At 35.4% G+C, this 18,935-nt stretch overlaps 1 protein-coding gene across 1 annotated transcript; it reads right to left on the minus strand.

Moving 5' to 3' along the window:
- Positions 1–385: 385 nt before the first annotated feature.
- Positions 386–17,096, minus strand: LOC149793816 (uncharacterized). Its single transcript, XM_089967820.1, has 5 exons — positions 16,887–17,096; positions 11,072–11,195; positions 4,771–5,028; positions 3,617–3,803; positions 386–1,468 (listed from the first exon to the last, which is right to left on the minus strand). The coding sequence occupies exons 1-5, from the start codon at positions 17,001–17,003 to the stop codon at positions 1,303–1,305; spliced, it is 852 nt and encodes a 283-aa protein (XP_089823946.1). The 5' UTR covers positions 17,004–17,096; the 3' UTR covers positions 386–1,302.
- Positions 17,097–18,935: the final 1,839 nt, after the last annotated feature.

The raw sequence follows: 18,935 nt of genomic DNA on the forward strand, positions 1-18,935 counted from the left end.
AAATGAGTTCTTGAAATCCTTCCAGTTATACTGAACTAAATGTTTGTCATACACCTGTTGTGCGAGGCGGACATATGGTATATATATATATATATATATATATATATATATATATATATATATATATATATATATATATATATATATATATATATAATAATAATAATAATAATAATAATGATGTGTGAGGGAGGAGCAAGGATGGTGTTGTTTGAAAACCATGTGTAGACGAAATTCTGGAAATTGCTTATCATTAAGTCAAGTCCAATTGCACAAAAAATGACGTTTATCTATGCTTAATGCAACAAATTATATTTTCTCGGTAACGAATGAAACTCATCTTTCATCAAGTGACACTGTTTTAATTCAAACAAGTACAATTAAAAACCTTTATGAATTTATTGCTCAATAAAATCATGAAAAATGTTAAATTATCAAATGTATCTTATGTTTGCAGCTAAAATGAGGTACACACACACACACACACACACACACACATATATGATATTAGTATATCACGAAAAATCATTGGTAACAATGCGGTGCTATAAATCATGTGCCCTTATGCAGAAACTCATATTATAAATCAACGTTAGTATATGGCTAAAATAACACTTCTGGCATCTTGTCTATCAAGTTATCAATAAAACTTGGTCATGGTGGCCATTATCTTACTGTAAAATCTGTCTATATGACTGTAAAATGGATTAATTTCCTAACACATCTCACATTCATGTAATATTTGCATAATGGATGAATTATAAAACAAAGGTTACAAGGATTAAGTTTGAATATAATTGAAATCTTGCCATGTTTCAGGAACTAATGCATGCAAATTGTCCAATTCTTATTGCAGGAACGTTTGACCTAACGATACACCAGATAAAATGATAACTAAGTTAATATTTAAATATATTTTTGCTTTAAAGTTTTTTCCACTCATTTATGATCCAGTCTAGGAGTCCTCCGAAATCTTGGAGGACATTGTATGATAATGTTCGATCTTATCCATGGTGAATATATACAATCATGCTAAAGAGTCTTTTCACGAATATTCACTCAGTGAAGTTGTACTTTAAAAGAATAACTGAATTAATTGCATACCAGACAATCTGACCTCCGCTGATTCTCGGAAATAATTACTTTGCAAACAACGATTTATTATGACTATTCAAAGCTATTAAAACATTACCACTTTTTCCTTTATTCATACATTTCCTAGCTGTGATAAATGTTCGGATATTGGTTGGGAATACTGAACTCAGTTTAATATCTTGGCTATTGATCACGTCAGAAAGCGAATCACAGACTCCCACTCAATCTACCAGAATAAAATGGCACGTGGTATGGCATCGAATGGACGCGGAAAGATATCGAAGGTACGTGATATGACTCCTCAGTGTCAAAAGTACGAAATGAAATTGATTGGTCAATGTTCGTTGTTAGTTCCTCTGCCATTGATGCACTCCTGAATATTAAAACAAATATGAATGTATTAAGAATTCACGTCGCTTGGAGATTCACCCGATACTCATTAGAGAAACATTATGCCACTAAATTCATGAAATGATAATTATACATGTTTTAAGACCTTTTTCTTGGTCTCGTAACAAAGGATTGGTTAAAAGAAAGTCAAACGATATTTTAAGACATTTGATTTTAGTAATTAACTTTCAAAAGCCTTTGATAATGAAATGATCATTTTTGTTTGACGTGCTAAATAACAGCGTTCAAACTGGATAAAGGGAGGCAATCGCTTTTGCTATTCATTTCAGGATTTGAATTTGAGCTATGGCCCTTTACAAATCTTGTCTGGCTTTCAAGGTCAAAAAGTACATTATTATTAGAGATCAAACTATTACTAGTAACACAGAGTTGACAGTATTCCGTGGGTTTTGGCTGGCTGAAACACCCAACAAAACAACAACACAAAAGAAATATTGACCTAAGATCACAAATAGAAATATATGAGTATGCCTAACCCTTAGTAAACTAACTTTTGAAACATGCTATCTAGCTTTATGTGTACCGACTGCTCTAATTTTAACCTAAACAAAAATGTCTGGATATGATGTGATGTGATTTTGATTTTGTACGTAGCATTAGATTTTTTCAGTCATATCGCTACGATGTCTGCAATGTGGCAGTTTATAGTGACATGTATCATGATGTCCCACCCAGTCACATTATCGTGACACCAGGCCGACCAGTCCTAACACTAACCTGTTAATGCTGAGCGCCAAGCGAGGCAGCTGTTAGTACCATTTTTGTTAGTATTTGATATGACTCGGACGGGGATAGAATCCACGACCTCCAGCATCCGAGGCGGACGCTCTAACCACTAGGCCACAGGAGCGGTCTAAAATGTCTGGAAAGATACTTCGATAAATAAAATTGATATGTACAAGGACGAACATTTCCTCATCAACATGTTTGTTTCAGACCTTCTTTCAAATATATCACTAAAGAAATGACACCTAGCATGCTGTAATGCTGTAATCAAACATGCCGATGCATGAGGAAAATGTAAGCCTGATGGTTGACAGTTGTTTGCAAACGCTACAGAAAAGGATCAAAATCAGAAAACGGTAATGGCTGTTATTCCTTTACACGATCATTTATTATCTAAATTACTTATGCGTTGCTTATATGCCATGTACCTACAAAAGAAAATTTCATTTAATTTTGATTCCGATGTTTGAGTGGCAGTAGATGATACAAAAAGCACATTGTGTCACACTCGATCGTTTAAAGATTCTATTTTTACGATTGTTATACATGTGTAAACCAGGCTAGTTAACTCCTGGACGTTCCTGTAAAATATATAGATCTGAGTTGATCTAAAACATAATTAGTATTAATATGACATCACTGGTTTTCGATTAATCAGAAAACTATAATTGGATTGACTAGTTCACTCTAAGAGGTAATGCCATCTTTGTTAATCCCTTATTGATTCCCTGTCCAAGATTATATGTAAAATCATTTTTATATTAAGACTAAATTAAAAATAATAAATAGAGAAATGCGAAAATAAAACATTACAATAATAAGACTTTAAAAGCGGATCACGACAATATTTGAGTAAACCGAATGGTTTCACCTGTCACAAACACAGCTCCAACACATATGTTGAAAACATGGATAAACCGTTCCGAGATAATGGGTAAAAAAATTCATTAAGTATAAAAGATGAGAAAAGATGAAAGATTATTAAATACCCTTTCGATTTTATACTCTCTGGACATTACATAAAATACAAACAGATCAATTTTGTTGAATCATCGTCGACAATACTAACTCCTTTTTATAAATATTGATTACCCTTTCTCAACGAGGCTACCCTCGATACTCCCAGATAGTGCTTATAAATCCTAACCTGGCATCCGTTGAAACGTATATACCTTTCGATTGTTAAAGCACATATCATTGGTGCACTAACCTAAAATACCTAAATAACCTAAACTAACCTAAACTACAATGGAACTGTAAAGGTCATTTTAATATCTTTGAATTTTGAATCACTCACACGAGTACCAGTGGAGAGCGGAGAACATCACGTTTACAGATGATCAACATATAGAAATGAATAAAGCGTACGGACAAGTATACTCACTTGCGATTATAACGGATGGATTGTGAACGATTTCGCGTCTTCTTCCTCTTTGTCTCTCTCTTTCGTCTGGCGTATATTAAGTATGCCAAAAATATTACAATAGAAATACACGAAATACATAGAAGGCAAAGCAAAACTATAAGTGGGAACTTGCCAAAATGGAGCTCTTGCATGCTCATGGTCCCGTCTGAAAGTAGAAATTGAGCAAAGACACGCAAGAACAAAGAAGCTGATACATTTAATTTATGAAGTGTAGTAGAGGATGCAAGTAACTACGTTGTTGATATTTAATGTGACCCATTTGCGAGCATGCTACAATAATGTACCGTAATCCAAGGCATTTCATTAATATAATAAGAGGGAGATTATTTAAGCGACCTTCAAAATGCCCGTTTTATATTTACGATATAATTAATATATATGCTACATCACGTTATGCAGTCTTACAAAATATACAAGCAACGTCTGGTGCCAATTAAAGTGTAGGAAACTTTGATTTTCGATTAATTTTAATTAATTCCACGACTTGCAAAATATAGACAATAATGGACACGCTAAATTACGTATATATGCACTTGGTTTTCCCACTAGATACAGATAGAGATAACTTTGTTTTCACGACTGAATGTAGCTGAGATGGCAAAGTAGCTCGTGATCAAACCTTTCATAGTATTTTCCCAACAAAACGAATCTAAGTTGCTGTCTCTTACATTTTGAATGTAAATTTCCCCCATCCTTTCAAAATCGTTCCTAGCTATTTTACAATTCGACTTCCATCGATGTCCTAATATTATAATTGGCATCTGCAAGTCCAAAATACCATCATGCGATAGTTACATCACTTTAAGGCTGTCTGCATTAAAATCAGTTTTTCCAAAACGGAGAAAGTGTATAAAATATTACAGTACATTAAGGTGCTTTTTTTTAAATGAATTAGCTGGACATCAGTCAGTGTTAATGACGCCGTTATAGAAACTTGTTTCCATAGCTGATTCGTGAGTACCAGCTAAATTATTTAGTCACTAGTATTTGGCACATTGACTGACTTTACACAATATTGTATTAATAACGTAGTGTCACAAAACCCCCGCACAATTTTGTTACTTTGCCCCTTTCTTTGGATAACGTTTTCTTAAAAACCCTACAAAACTTACTAGTCATTGGAGTAATAAATTGGATATTGTCATTCCAAGAGTTTGGTACACACTTAGGTAAAGGATGATTCCACTGACCACTGTCTAAGCAAGTGAGAGATGTTTCGCCAGTCAGCGTGTGTGATTCACTGGAAAGACATCTGACGTTAACAGTCGTGCCGGGAGTCACATTGTAATTGTCAACAGCAAGATCGTCGATATTGTCTGAGGTAAGTATTTCCTGCGGTTCAGCAACATCTGGGCAATTCATGGATTGAGCTGTAAGTGATTAGAAAAAGGAATCGCTAATTAATAATAGGGATGATTCACACCAAAAAAAAAAATAAATTACAAATTGAGACAGCATTAACATCATTTATTACGAATGTTTAAAGAGAAATGATACCGTGAGCTTGAATTCCTTTTATGCGAAAATAGCTGCGAAATTGGTCCAAAATATTGTCTTTGCTAACAACCTGTAATGATTAGTTTCCTGCAAAGAATAACTAATCATCGTGTATTAGTTGCATTTCAAGGGATATTTTATATTTGTATCAATACATAAAACGAAGACGCATTCTTGTATAAATTGGTATCTATACTGTATCGGGGTCGCGCAAATATATTCACTTTCACTTGACCCTATTTGCGAACGAGATTGTCATTATGATATGGCTTCCACACGTACATTCGAAACTTAATCACATAGATACAAGCAGTGTAATGGTACCCAATTTTTCTAGACTGATCATTCCTGAAAGCAACAGTGCCGTACATTTTAAAGATGAAAATTGTTCTCGCTTGTATTTCGATAATTACATTTTCTTGGGTGTTTATGTTTTCAAATATATGCCATTCAATATGTGTGATGGGGAAAGCATATTTAATAGATAAAGGGCGTCTACAAAAGCGGTCCTTTTGAGCTTTTTATTGTATACCAGGGAATACCTCGTGTAATGTGGCTGTCTATGCAATAATAATATCTTTCCATTGTATTTTTCTAATGAAACACACGCACATAAACACACACACACACACACACACACACACACACACACAAGCAATTAAACATACCTCAACATATGGTTCAAAAAACCCTCTAATAATAATGTGTCTATTTTTCGTTTAAATGTCCAATCTAGCATGACCATTGTCTTGACGTAGGTTAATGCCTTTAATTGATCAAGAAGAGTAAATAACGAACACCTGTTGGATGATGATATTTCACTGATGGCAAATACACATCAATTTAATGCTTAATGCCATTTTTATTTCCGTGATCTCAGATCAAATCTGCAAATAGTGATTCGTCTTTATCATATTAGCATAAACAATATACCACAAATACATAACACACGAAAGATGACTGCAGTGTTACACACAACAGATAAAACTATCTGACAGTTTGTAATCTAGGTTAAAGTATGTACGATTGTTACATATTGCCCCTACGAAATTACAAGCAACACTAACAATGCATTCGATAGCTAGTCATCGTGTTTCAATTTATTCTTAATGACTCCGATTTTCTCGAAGGCAGCTTTCAAAAATTATTTTTAGAATTTAAACGCAGGTAGCATTTATCAGTTCCAAATTGCAATTAGCATGTTCAAAATGAACAGAACAATCAATATGGAGTTAAGGAAATATACCTGAATATATAAAATTAGGCAAATCATTATACTTGATCCAGTCGTTTGTAAAGTGGATTTTTGGAGGCAGAGGATACTAGTTTTCTGGACAGGAATTATTATAAGAAAACCACAGAAAAGTTCTCAAGATTAATATGCTTGTAAGGGCTATATATGTGATTGCCTGAAAAGATAATTTCATTGTTTTTGCTCACGAAGAGAAAACTTATACAAATTAAAGAATCAAAACAAACAAATTCAATAACAGACTTAACTGTAACGAAGTTAGCACGTTCATAATTTTATCACGCAATCCAGTTTAATGCTAATCCAGTTAATCCATGCATTGTAGAACATTTAAGTCATTATCGTACTGAAACCTAATTGTTTTATCGTACTGAAACCTAATTGTTTGCATGCAAACTAATTTTGGTAGCTGCGTTCTATTTTTGGAACACGATGAACATATATAGAGCAAAGTTTCACATGAGATTGTTTAGGGAAAAGTCAACAATGCTGGACAGTTACATGGTAACGTTATGTTATGGGATGTCCTGATGTGAATTGATACATCAACGTGTTCCTGAATTAGGGAAATCTAAATGTAGGTTTGGTGTTTATTTCCATATTGGGAAATTACGTAGGGAGTGTGAAATACCTCTGCTAATTATGGATATATGTAATCTGCCAACAATAAAATAAATCTAAAGTAATTTATCATATTATGTTACAGCTTTAAATTGTCCGCCAAATTAGGCCTTAATATACCTAACTGAATTAATAGTTAACTGATGATAGGACCGGTGAATACGGGTCTTTACGTTAATTATTTATGACACCTATGTCTGATGATGCAATACTATCTTTAAAGAGTAATTACAAACATGAAGCTGGTACTGTTAAATACCTGAAAACACTCTCTTCTAATGAAACCAATTCTAAGGCAGACAAATAGGAACCTACTTCGTTGACTTGCTAAGTGCTATAAGAGAGCACATAAAAAACAGATGCAAAACTAAACTAATGTATTACGACATACGTATTCTATATAGCAGATTTACGAGTTCAACATATAACAAGCATTACCTAGGTCGTTTGCATTGTTCAAGAAACCGCTTAAAAGGTAACGGAACCAATTAGTTTAGGACTACAAGGTAAGGACTCAGTCAGAAACATACTAGCAGAATTTCAACAATACCATATATCCTCAGGAGGTGAATAGGGCTAGTATCTTGTGTGTGAAGATATCTTACAGTGACAGAGTGACGTAGTTATAAATATGTGCAGCATCGCAGCATGCAACGACAATTTTACATATTGTATATATGGCTGAGCAGCATTAAACTTTCAATCTTAATTTTAGCATATATATAATAATCTTTATAAATGCTACATTTAGGAACGTAGGAGAAAACACGGTCATATTTTTCGCATACAATAAAACCGAAAGATTAACTGGAAAAGAATTATTTACTATGTCTGGATTTGGGACCAACTATTGACGACAATCAATTCCAGACCTTAATTAACAAATCTAACTTGTCTGAGGAAATTTATAGGCACAAAAGGCAGGTGTGATAATAAGATAACGATCAAAACCGACTGGGGGGGGGGGTACGGGTCAGGATATATATCTGAATTTATTGTTCAATATAATCAAGTAGGATATACAGAAATAAACAGGACATATTTAAGAATTAACAAATTTTCACTTTCAGAAACTATATTATGTTATATGGTAGATCTAGTTATCTTGAATACCTCCGTAACTATCATTATCTTTATAAACTAGGCAATATATATTACAATCTGTCCATGAGAAAAGTATTGAATCTGACGGATTTGCGGGCTTATTTTCTGATTCTGTATTTCAAGATCATATGAAAAGAGAGTGGTCTATATTATGTTAGAAAACTTAATTATTCATCTAAATCCGATGAACTGTGATATCCTTAAGAAAAAACGGTTTAATTACTTTTGGTGAAAACGGTGATAAACCTAAATAAATATTTAAAGAAAGATACACTATGTTTTTGCTAAAATTTCATTAGCATGTATTGCAAAAAGACAAAAACGTGCTCTTCACGAAAGAGTAAATAAATATCATATTGGATTTATTAAGGAATGATATATAGTATATGTATTTTAAGCGACCTCATTTTTATACAAAACTTTAATACCTTCACTCTTTATATCTTTGATTTTAAAAGGCCTTTGATTCAGTTCAGTTTCCATTCAATGAGAATGCCTAACATTGCAAGGTTACCACTTTATTCGTTTCCAAGTTGTATCCAGTTCATATGCAAATTAGTAACTACTACTGCTATTACTACTACTACCGCTACTGTTGCTATTGTTACTGCTACTATTACTACTACTGCTACACCTTCTTTGCTATTGATGATACTACCACTACTGACGAAGCTGTGCTGTGCTAGTAAATCATATTTTTACTTACTACTACTAGCACTACTATTATTATTACTACAACTACTAATACTACTGTTAATACTACTACTTCTACACCTTCTTTAGTTGATGATACTACAGCTACTGAGGAAGCTGTGACGTGCTAGTAAATCATGTCTTTACTTATTACTACTAGTGATATTATTATTATTGTTATTACTACTACTACTACGACTACGTAATACTAGTACTATTACAACTACTAATATTGCTACTACTACTGCTACTACTACTACTACTACTAATACTACCACTACTACTGATACTAGTACTACCACTACCTCACAACCACTTCCTTCGTTTCTGAGTTATCTCAAATTCAGATGCAAATTAGCTACTTACCTGTCTTGATTGCATGTGGTTCGATTATTCGCTATCTGAATCACATCCATTTATCTCCACGCTGCTTTATACCACAGTATATTTTCTCTCTAACTGACAGTTATAAATGTCAGTAACAGACGGAACAAAGCAATTATATCTTTATAGTAATCTATCTTCGGATCGAGCCAATCATTTCATCAGAGTGAAAAAAATATGAAACTGTTATTCATAGTTATGATTTATCATATACTTTCAACTACGTTGCGTATTAATTGATGTTACACGTATCACGGCCCATACATAACATGGATATCCAATTCAGTTATTCTGTATAAAAACATACCTGTTAGCCTATATAATATTTCATAACGTTACAAGTTAAATTATATGATACTAGATTTAATACCTCTTCTAACGAAAAGTTTGTACATATATTACATCTAGTTCTTCTTCCGATATGTACAGGATAAATCTTATTGAAAAACTGCATAGCATCGACAATATTATTTTAAAATTAAAGAAAATTAAAACAGAAAATATGTTCTTTTTTTATTTATGTCTCCGTTTACGCCTTTCTAGATTTTAGTGTTTATTTGTTTGATCTTCGGGAATTGGTGTTGGGGAGGTATTTCTCAAACGGAGTATTTACCCATTTAATAGGAAAAGGCGTCAAAGTGGACATGAATCACACGACTTTATGGTAGCTATGATTAATTCCGTATAATGGTATCTCCTTAATTTTCTATATTAAAGAATAGTCTGGATGTTCTCACGCATAAGTGTCTAGTAATTTGAAACTATAGCAATCCTATGTAAATCAGGCGTTTTGACTATGTCAGGTGGTGCATGGCACGAAATACCGAGCAACTGCTTTCAAAAGCGTACTGACAAACCATACGATCATAAAGAAAGACAAAAGTGCAAGTCTCTAATACAAACTAATGTATGCGTAGACATTAGTTTCAAAAAATTGAAATTAGTTATGGAATTATGGCTTTAATGAACTCTCCAGTTGAAAAAGACCGTTGTCTTGACGTCACTGGAAATAAGGAAATATTATTCTTAAGCCAGCTTCACACAGTTATGTGTTTGACATTGCTTGCTTCATCCAGTTATTAAAAACCTGACGTGTTACAATATCATACATCGGCTGCAGATGCTTTTCGGGTTTTAAAGACCATCAAAGGAAAATATTTGTTTTAGCAAATTCTTGTCCATAAATCCTCCTAATGTACACAACAAGATACATTCATGATATTCAAGTCGACAGCTGCTACACGATGCCATTTTACCTTGAATCTAGTATGTATGTCCAGTAACCACATTGGTGGGATTAAAAAGGATGGGTCGGAGTTTGTCAGCGATTGTGATGTATCCTCCAATTAGAAATATACCTCCACGCGCATGTAATGACAAATTAAGAATTTAGTATAGATAGGGACTATCAGCATGCCAGTTCGTGCGTGTGTACATGCATGTATATTTCTAAACATGTAGTAGCAAAAAAAAAAAAAAAAAAATAACACCGACTACACGTATAGTAACAAATTTCGGGGAATGACATATTAGGTATGCATGTAGTTTTCAGAGATGTGATTCCTTCTCTTGGATTGAAAGTAACACATGGGCTGGGTTTAGCATATGAGCATTGGGGTAGGGTTGGTAGATGGGGACGCAGAGCTAAGAAGGCACATAATTACGAGAGCTTTATGCCAAAAGTCTCCTTTCTTGTGCATTTTGATATTTAATAAGTCTTTCAAATACAGTTTTCTATATCTTCCTTGAATATATCATATTAACATAATGGAGAGAGAGAGAGAGAGAGAGAGAGAGAGTGTGTATTTGTATATGTTTGTTTAAAGACGACGGAGCGCAGTACTAAATCAAAAGCCACTTACCTTGCCCTGCAATCACGTTCCTTTCATTGCACACCACTTGTTGCATGCGAGTGTAACATAAACGCTCTAACTCATTCAGGCAAGAAAGGTGATTGAGTGGGTCCCACAACTGGTCTGCTAAATACTGTAAACAGGACAACAGCAGTTTTCAACGGTGAATACACTTAAAAGTTATGTCTACGTAACTAACAACTTAAACGATATCAATACACAGGCACAATTATTAATCAAATCCCTCTGTTAAATATATTTACGACTCCGTAATCTTACATTACGTTACAGAAAGTCGCTAATCAACAAGCTTGGTAACATTCAACAAATAATGTTATTCCCTAAGTTACAAGTTTAAATTTAAGAGAAACTTACGGTATTGTGAAATAATTCCAAAATGATCCAAATTGTTATATCGGAAGTCCAAAGGTATAGAATATTCCGAATGAATTTCAACAGTCATGAAGTGTTGATGTACTAATAATCTTGAATTAGTTGATGTACGAATAGTCTTAATGTGCCACAATGATATAATCCAGATTTTCTTTGAACGAGTCCTTAATAATCTCATAGAGTGTTTTAGTCCAAAAAATCTGTTATCATTTCAAATTAACATATTTCTAGAAATGACAATAGTTATGGTAGGTGACTATATATATATATATATATATATATATATATATATATATATATATATATATATATATATATATAGTGAAAGGGCACCGTAGGGCATATGGTAACATATAAAGAAAAACAGGTGTATGTACCCTGGGAAGTATATGTGAATTTAATAGGGTGGGTATATCTGGGGCACTAGATATAAATTGAAAATGGATGGGCCTGTATAAGGACAAGGGAATGGAATAGGGATGACGTCACGGTACTGGACACTGGGAAACAATGGCAACAATGTTGCAAGTGGCTGACCTGAATACGTGCTTCTCTGGGGAAAACACAATAGAGGTATGGTTAGAGACTGGGTTAGAGAAAGGGTTAGACACATAGATATTCATATATTTATGTACATAAATCTATCAAGCAAAATATCGAATAAAAGCTTTTCAGGCAAGAGAGAATATCCATTTTTTCAAAACAATGAAAGGGCCCTGAAAAGGAATTTGTTTTTCTTTTTCTAACACCATTCAGTTAACATAGAGGGCATCGCACCGTTTTCGTCTCTTCCTCAGACTTCGTCTGACCTGTGGACTGTAATTAAGACTATTCAGACAGCCTTGTCTCTCCACATAGATCCTTCGTTTCCAAAAGGCCGTCTCAGCGATCTGGACGATAGCAAATGATGATCTGACATACATGGGAGAGTCCGGGTTGAACAGCATGGACACTAGAAGGGTAGACGATTCTACCTTAGTCCACATCTTGCGTCGAGGCCAGGTGAATGGAATGATGTGAACTGTGGTTATTTACATCAGATCGAAACGGAATTATTTCTTTCACCAATCGTAACACCCGTTACAAAATTCAGTCAAATGACAGAGTCTGTCTTTCAATCCAAAAGAGAGCTGTCTGTGAGTTAGAACTTGACGGCAACTACGAAGACGATGAATATGGGTGCACCGGCTGTGGAGAAGATGAGTGATGGCATAGCAGTGGCTATCAAAGCAAACAAAGTCCTGCTTCCAGAAAGACCGATTGTTATTGGGATTTAGCGGATTTATTCTTGTACCAGTACCAGTACCTTCGCGGCTTTCTCTTTCCTTACCGTACGTCGAGGATTTTAAATAGAAGAAGAAAGAAGAATTGACGACATTTTAGCAACAGCATAAAGAAGCAGAACAAGCCGTTCTCATTCGGCAGCAACAGCGAGAAGAAAGAGACGCAAGAAGAAAAGAAGAAGAGAAGAAACACCCGGGACAGTTTGTATGGAAGACGGACGAATGGCACATGTTTGCTGTATCCAGAAGAGAAGGATAAGGGAAAAGAAATCAAATAATTGGACGTGTGTTCGCTGTATCCTTACGTGTGCAAATATTGTCATGTTCCGGCAGGATACCCAAGATTGTTGACGGAACACATCGACCTGGATAACATTCGACAATGCTTACATGTAAAGTCATGCCTTCCACGAACTTGTACCATCCCTTTGACCTCTCCATTGCCAAGACAAACTATTAAATGTTATGAAAATAAAATTCACACCAAATTAAAATAGAAATGAATGCCCACTTCACAAATAAATTCTTTTTCTCCTCCTTTTTTCCTCATATTTCAACTGCACAGATACATTCTTTCAAAATTCTGCAAGACAATTTATTTTGGAAAAAATGGGATCTAAATTAGCTCTGGCTATAACAAACGGCTCTCTTCCTAACAAAATTCCTAACACCCAACCCTAGTGTGGTTATTCAATCTTGCTGTGCTATATACACATTAATCGTACTACCTCGAAGAGTGTGTCATCACGGTACCGGGGTGGCGCTATAAGTGGGGTACAATCCCCGATAAGCGAAACAGTGGATGCAGACTTTCTAGCGATGGGCTTGGGTGTTTATAATCCCGCTCGATGTTGTCACGTGGGATTTTAATGTCCCGAAATCGGACACAAGTAAGTAGCAAACACTGTGTGCATTAGAGCGTTGGAGGTTGAGGTCTTATTCCGCCCCCGTCGAACAATTAAGCAGTCCACTATTTCGGAATTAAAATTGTTACGCATGCATTATGATCGCAAGCGACGCTAATACAATCTCACCATCATCATCAGTCCTGCTACTCATTCATTATTCGATATACTCGAGCGACGTCGAGAAAGCAACAGCTAAAGATAATGTATAGCATTCCTTCTGCTCCAAACTAAATCTAAAATTAAACTCCAAACACGTTTGGGATAAAAGTAGAGCCACGAAAGGGAAAACAGCATATTCAACCCGCAAACTAAGAGGTGCCACCACCAACAAAGAAAAGCTGATATATTAGTCAATCATTTTGCCAACATGAGCAGCAATGGTAACCATACTAAACGAATTCAAAACCATAGGCAGGAAGCATAAGGAACATAACCCCATCTCTTTCAAGACCTAGGAACCCATGATTCGAACCTAAATAGAATGATCACTCTACATGAATGGGACATAGCAATTGGCTCCAAAAAAAAAGAAACATCCTCAGGCAAAAACCAAAATAGGATACATGATCTGTTAAAATCTGCCCAACAGTTTGGAACAATGGTCAACTACCTAATAGCGGAAACAAGACATAGTTATTTCCATCCATAAACTGGTTAAAACCCCAATAACATAGACTCATATAGAACCATCTCCCTTACCTATAATGTCTGTAAACTAATGGAAAACATATTCTCGAACAGATTAAAACAACACCTTGAAAACATCAACCTGTTATCTGAAAACCAATGAGGCTTTCGAAACAAGCGCTCCACCATCGACCAACTATTACGACTAGAAGCGGATATAAAAATAGCATTCAACTCCATGAGAAAACCCGCCAGAAACCTCATAGCGGTTTTCCATGAGATAGAAAAAGCTTTTAATCTGGTCTGCACTAAAGGATGGTTGACAAATTAAACCACTTCGGAATAACGGGGTGATTATTTCGAATGCAAGAACAAACTTAAAGACCTAAAAATGAGGGTAAAAGTGTAGACCAAAAAAACAGTTCTTACCTTAAATATTCTCAGCATCTTTTTTTTAATGTTTTCTAATTTCATGGTACTTGTTTTTTTTAATCATATCATTATATGTTTTTTTTTATTTTATAGGTGTTGTCCAATGTTGTAAAGCGCTTAGAGCTTCTAAAGATTAGGCACTATACAAAGTCCTCATTATTATTATTATTATTATTATTATTGAACTGGATTGACAACGTTCGAACAGGTAGCAAGATTATAACAAGAGCAGGCAATAACAACTCCGAAGAACTCACCTGAAAATGGTAACCCCTATGGGAGTTTACTCAGCCCTACGCTCTTCAATATTTTGATAAACATAAACTTGAAACTATTCAAAGGAAAGCACTAATAATGTGCACTGGCGCACTTCCGTCTACCTCACTAGACGAGCTTCAAGTTCTCACTGGGGAAATGCCGCTAAATCTGAGAAGACAAGAAATGCTCCTCAGATACTCAGTTCGATTAGCCAACCATCCAAATACACACCCCACAAAAACAGTCATAAGCAGATGCAATGTAACTTTCAAACAAAAACTAGTTCCAAATATACCATGCGGCAAATTAGTCTTAGAGCAGATGGAAAATCTCCCAATCGCTGAGCAACAGGAAAAATACATCAAACCACCTGACCAATCCCTTTGGTTGTAAAAGTAATCCAAGTACAAACACCAAGGCCACCGAATACGGAAACAAACTGGAACAAGAAAACAAACTAAAAGCACTTATCATAAATGACATCCAAACCACCTACCCTGGATGTACTAAAGTCTACACAAACGGATACAAAACAACTGAACCACCAAGAACAGCATCTGCAATGGCTATCCTTCAATATAACATAGAAATAGGGATCAGACTACCAGACCATTGCTCTATTTACACCACAGAGTTCTGGGCAATCATTGAATCACTCAGATGGATCACTGACAATAACATCCCAAAAGCTGTCATTATCAGCTACATCCTAAGTGTAATAAACTTAATAAAAAATCGCAACACTAGATCAAGAGAACTCTTTCCTGCCAGGGCCTACCGTACGCTCAAAAACATTATCCACAAGGAACCAAATAGTGGGTACCATCTCATATAGGAATCCCTGGCAATGAACAAGCAGACAAATTCGCTAAAGTCAGATTAGGAGTCCCAATCCAGCCACACTCAGACATAGCTCTACAGACGCACAATGGTTCGTGAAAACCTATACTAAACAAAAATGGCAGGAACACTGGAATTCCACTCCTAAAGGTAAGAAACTCCACACAACTCCACACAACCCTAAAAACAGTAGATCGATCCATCAAACCATCCAAGGGTAAAAGTGTAGACCAAAAGAATCATTAACCGCATACTGATAGGAAAAACAATATTAACAGGAAGCTTTGGTAAATACTTAAGCCCAAAACCAGCAAACATAAACTGCAATAATTGCCACACTGTAGAACACCTAGATGATATATTCAATGTTTGCAGTAAACTCCGGATAACAAGAAAAAACTTTCAAAGAGCTCAAAAGAAATTGGACCCCCCTATAAATATCAAGACTTCCTACACACAACAAATCCTAACAAACAACTAACAAATATAAACATATTAAAATACCTTGAAACAACATGGCTCAAAAATAGGATTTAACAAACCACAAATAAGCTAGTCAGGTAACCAATTACGATGGGCGACTTTGACATGTCTTAGCGACCTGAGTAATTCAGCAAAGAAACCCGTGTTACACAAAAAATACATGTAACCCCTCCCCCCAATCAAAATCTAAACAAACCGTTAGGTAATACAGTTAGGATGGGCGATTTTGAACAGTATATGTGCCCTGAGTAATACAGCAAAGAAACCCATCTTAACCCAAACAAAATATCTGTAACCCGCCCACATTAATCAAACCGAAACAAACCGTTAGGAGAAATAGTTAGGATGGGCAACTTTGACCCGTCTAAATGACTTGAGTAATTCAGCAAAGAAACCCGCCTAAAACAAACCAGAACCCCTCCCTCAATTAATAAGCCACTTAATCACAAAACATCCACCCAAATTGGTTTTAAAATTATATATATTTCTCTTTTCTCCACTTTTCTCTTACTCGCTCTAAACTAACAATTAATGAACAGCACATAATACTCTACTTCAGTCATTTGGCGATAATAAGAGCAATTAAAACTTCAAAATTACCTTTGGACACCAACCTGGATCCAGCGAATAGACAACAGCCTTTCCCCGCATTTTTCCTCCCTTGCCTGGGCCGGACACCAATCCAAGCGTGCAATGCGCATATAAAGGTCCTAACATAGCACACAGTGAGTGTAGGTACCATTCCTACTCATTCAATCAAGTTAAACATAACTATTATACATAAGTGTGTGCTGGGTCTATTCCCACTTGTGTCAGCCTTTCATTTAGCAAGCATGAGACGACATGTTTCGCTAGCTGATGGCTAAATTAACAGCAGTCTTTGAGGTCATAAAAGCCTGAGTGATGAGGCACTGATTCCTTCCCTCAGGATCAATTATCATCCGGCGGTGCAGGAATAAACCAGAGGCACATGCACAAGTCTCTTTAATTACATTAACTAACTAACTAACAACTCAGTCATTCCATTCGATTCCACCAAGGCTACCAGTCGCATCAGTTATACGCCAACGGGGTTACTGCTCACAAGAAGTGGGCCTTGATACCATAATAGCTGATGCGATAAATAGCATCTACCGCTGCAGTAGCCATACATGCACTTTTAACCGCCGAATTTGTACAGAGTTTTAACAACCGAGCCAACCTTCATCACTTCACAAAGAAAACAAAAATGTTTAGACAAAGGAAATTTATTCTAAAATGTTTCGTTCATTTACTAAGCCTACGGGTATTACAACTCTGTGCTGTTTTATCAATTCTATCATTGTAAACGCTTTTTAATCTAAATAACATTGCAGTATTTACCAATTCTCTTGTTAACCAAATTTGCCGCCTATTTCATTAAACAGGTACTAGGAAAGATAACAGAACATACATGGATTTAATCCACACAAGTTATTTAGCACTTAATAACCCTCTGTGTGATTTTCAATTATTAAGAATAAATCACGACAAATTGTACCCATTGGTTAACCACCTTCTAACGATTTTAACTCATTTAATAATTCAAAAACCTTCTGATTTAAAAATCCTTTGTTCTACTTTCTGGCGCCATTTCCAGAAAACAGGTACTAGGAATCATGCTATTATACACCTGCGCAGAATCCTCACAAGTTCGCAAGCACAAGAAAACCACTGATAATTTCAGTAGAAGGAACGCTTAATTACGCTATACTAACTCTGACTTCCATAAACATCCGATCTCCACTAACCTTCTCTCTATCATACTCATAGATTTATTCCCTCACTCAATACATGATTCATATATTAATAAATAATTAAATATCACAACTTAAAACAACCTAATACTAAACATATACAATTCAGTTCAAACAAACCAACATCACATAAATGGCACTATTGCCAAAGAGCAATAAACTAGTCCCAAATTTAAAGAAAACCAAGCCATACAAACGTAAAAAACAAAAGAAAAAATTGGCCTACCACAATAATCACCCCAATCATTAGCATGAAAAAATTGGTCTTTAGCGCTAAATCATAACACAACGAACTTTGCGCTAAGCATTTAACCTTTTCATGCACAACACCCGTAAGACACGATCTTATTCAAGAGCAAGCTAACAACCTTAGTCCCTACTCAACCATAACCTTCCCAATCTTTACTCAAACACGAGGAACCGAAGAACTAGATGATACCTTGCCCAACTGTGATCTTGAGTTACCAATTCCTAACACAGACAAACAAGTAATTCAGGATCAACCACCCACACCCAGTTACTTTGAAATTGCTCAATCCCCAATTACAAAACGAATTTCGATAATCATTTAACCAACTTAAATGCCAAAACCAGAAACAACAACTACAACCCAAGTGACTTAAAAGCGTTAAAGAATAAACAAAGGAAAACAACACAAAACATTAAAAACAACTAACACTCAAACCCCACCCCAACATATCCTGTACAATCCGACCAAAATAGGTATCATAACAGCCAAACCCCAGGACCCTCTAGAATACCAACTTTAGGGGACATTCTATAAAACACACAGGAAACAATTCAAACTAAGAGAAACAACACCCCAAACAGGGAAATCACCCCCACCCCTATCAACCATGATCTAACCAGTGGT

Source organism: Sinohyriopsis cumingii, chromosome 8, assembly GCF_028554795.1.
Source record: "Sinohyriopsis cumingii isolate HCF-2022 chromosome 8, ASM2855479v2, whole genome shotgun sequence".
NCBI classification, from domain to species: Eukaryota; Metazoa; Mollusca; class Bivalvia; order Unionida; family Unionidae; genus Sinohyriopsis; species Sinohyriopsis cumingii.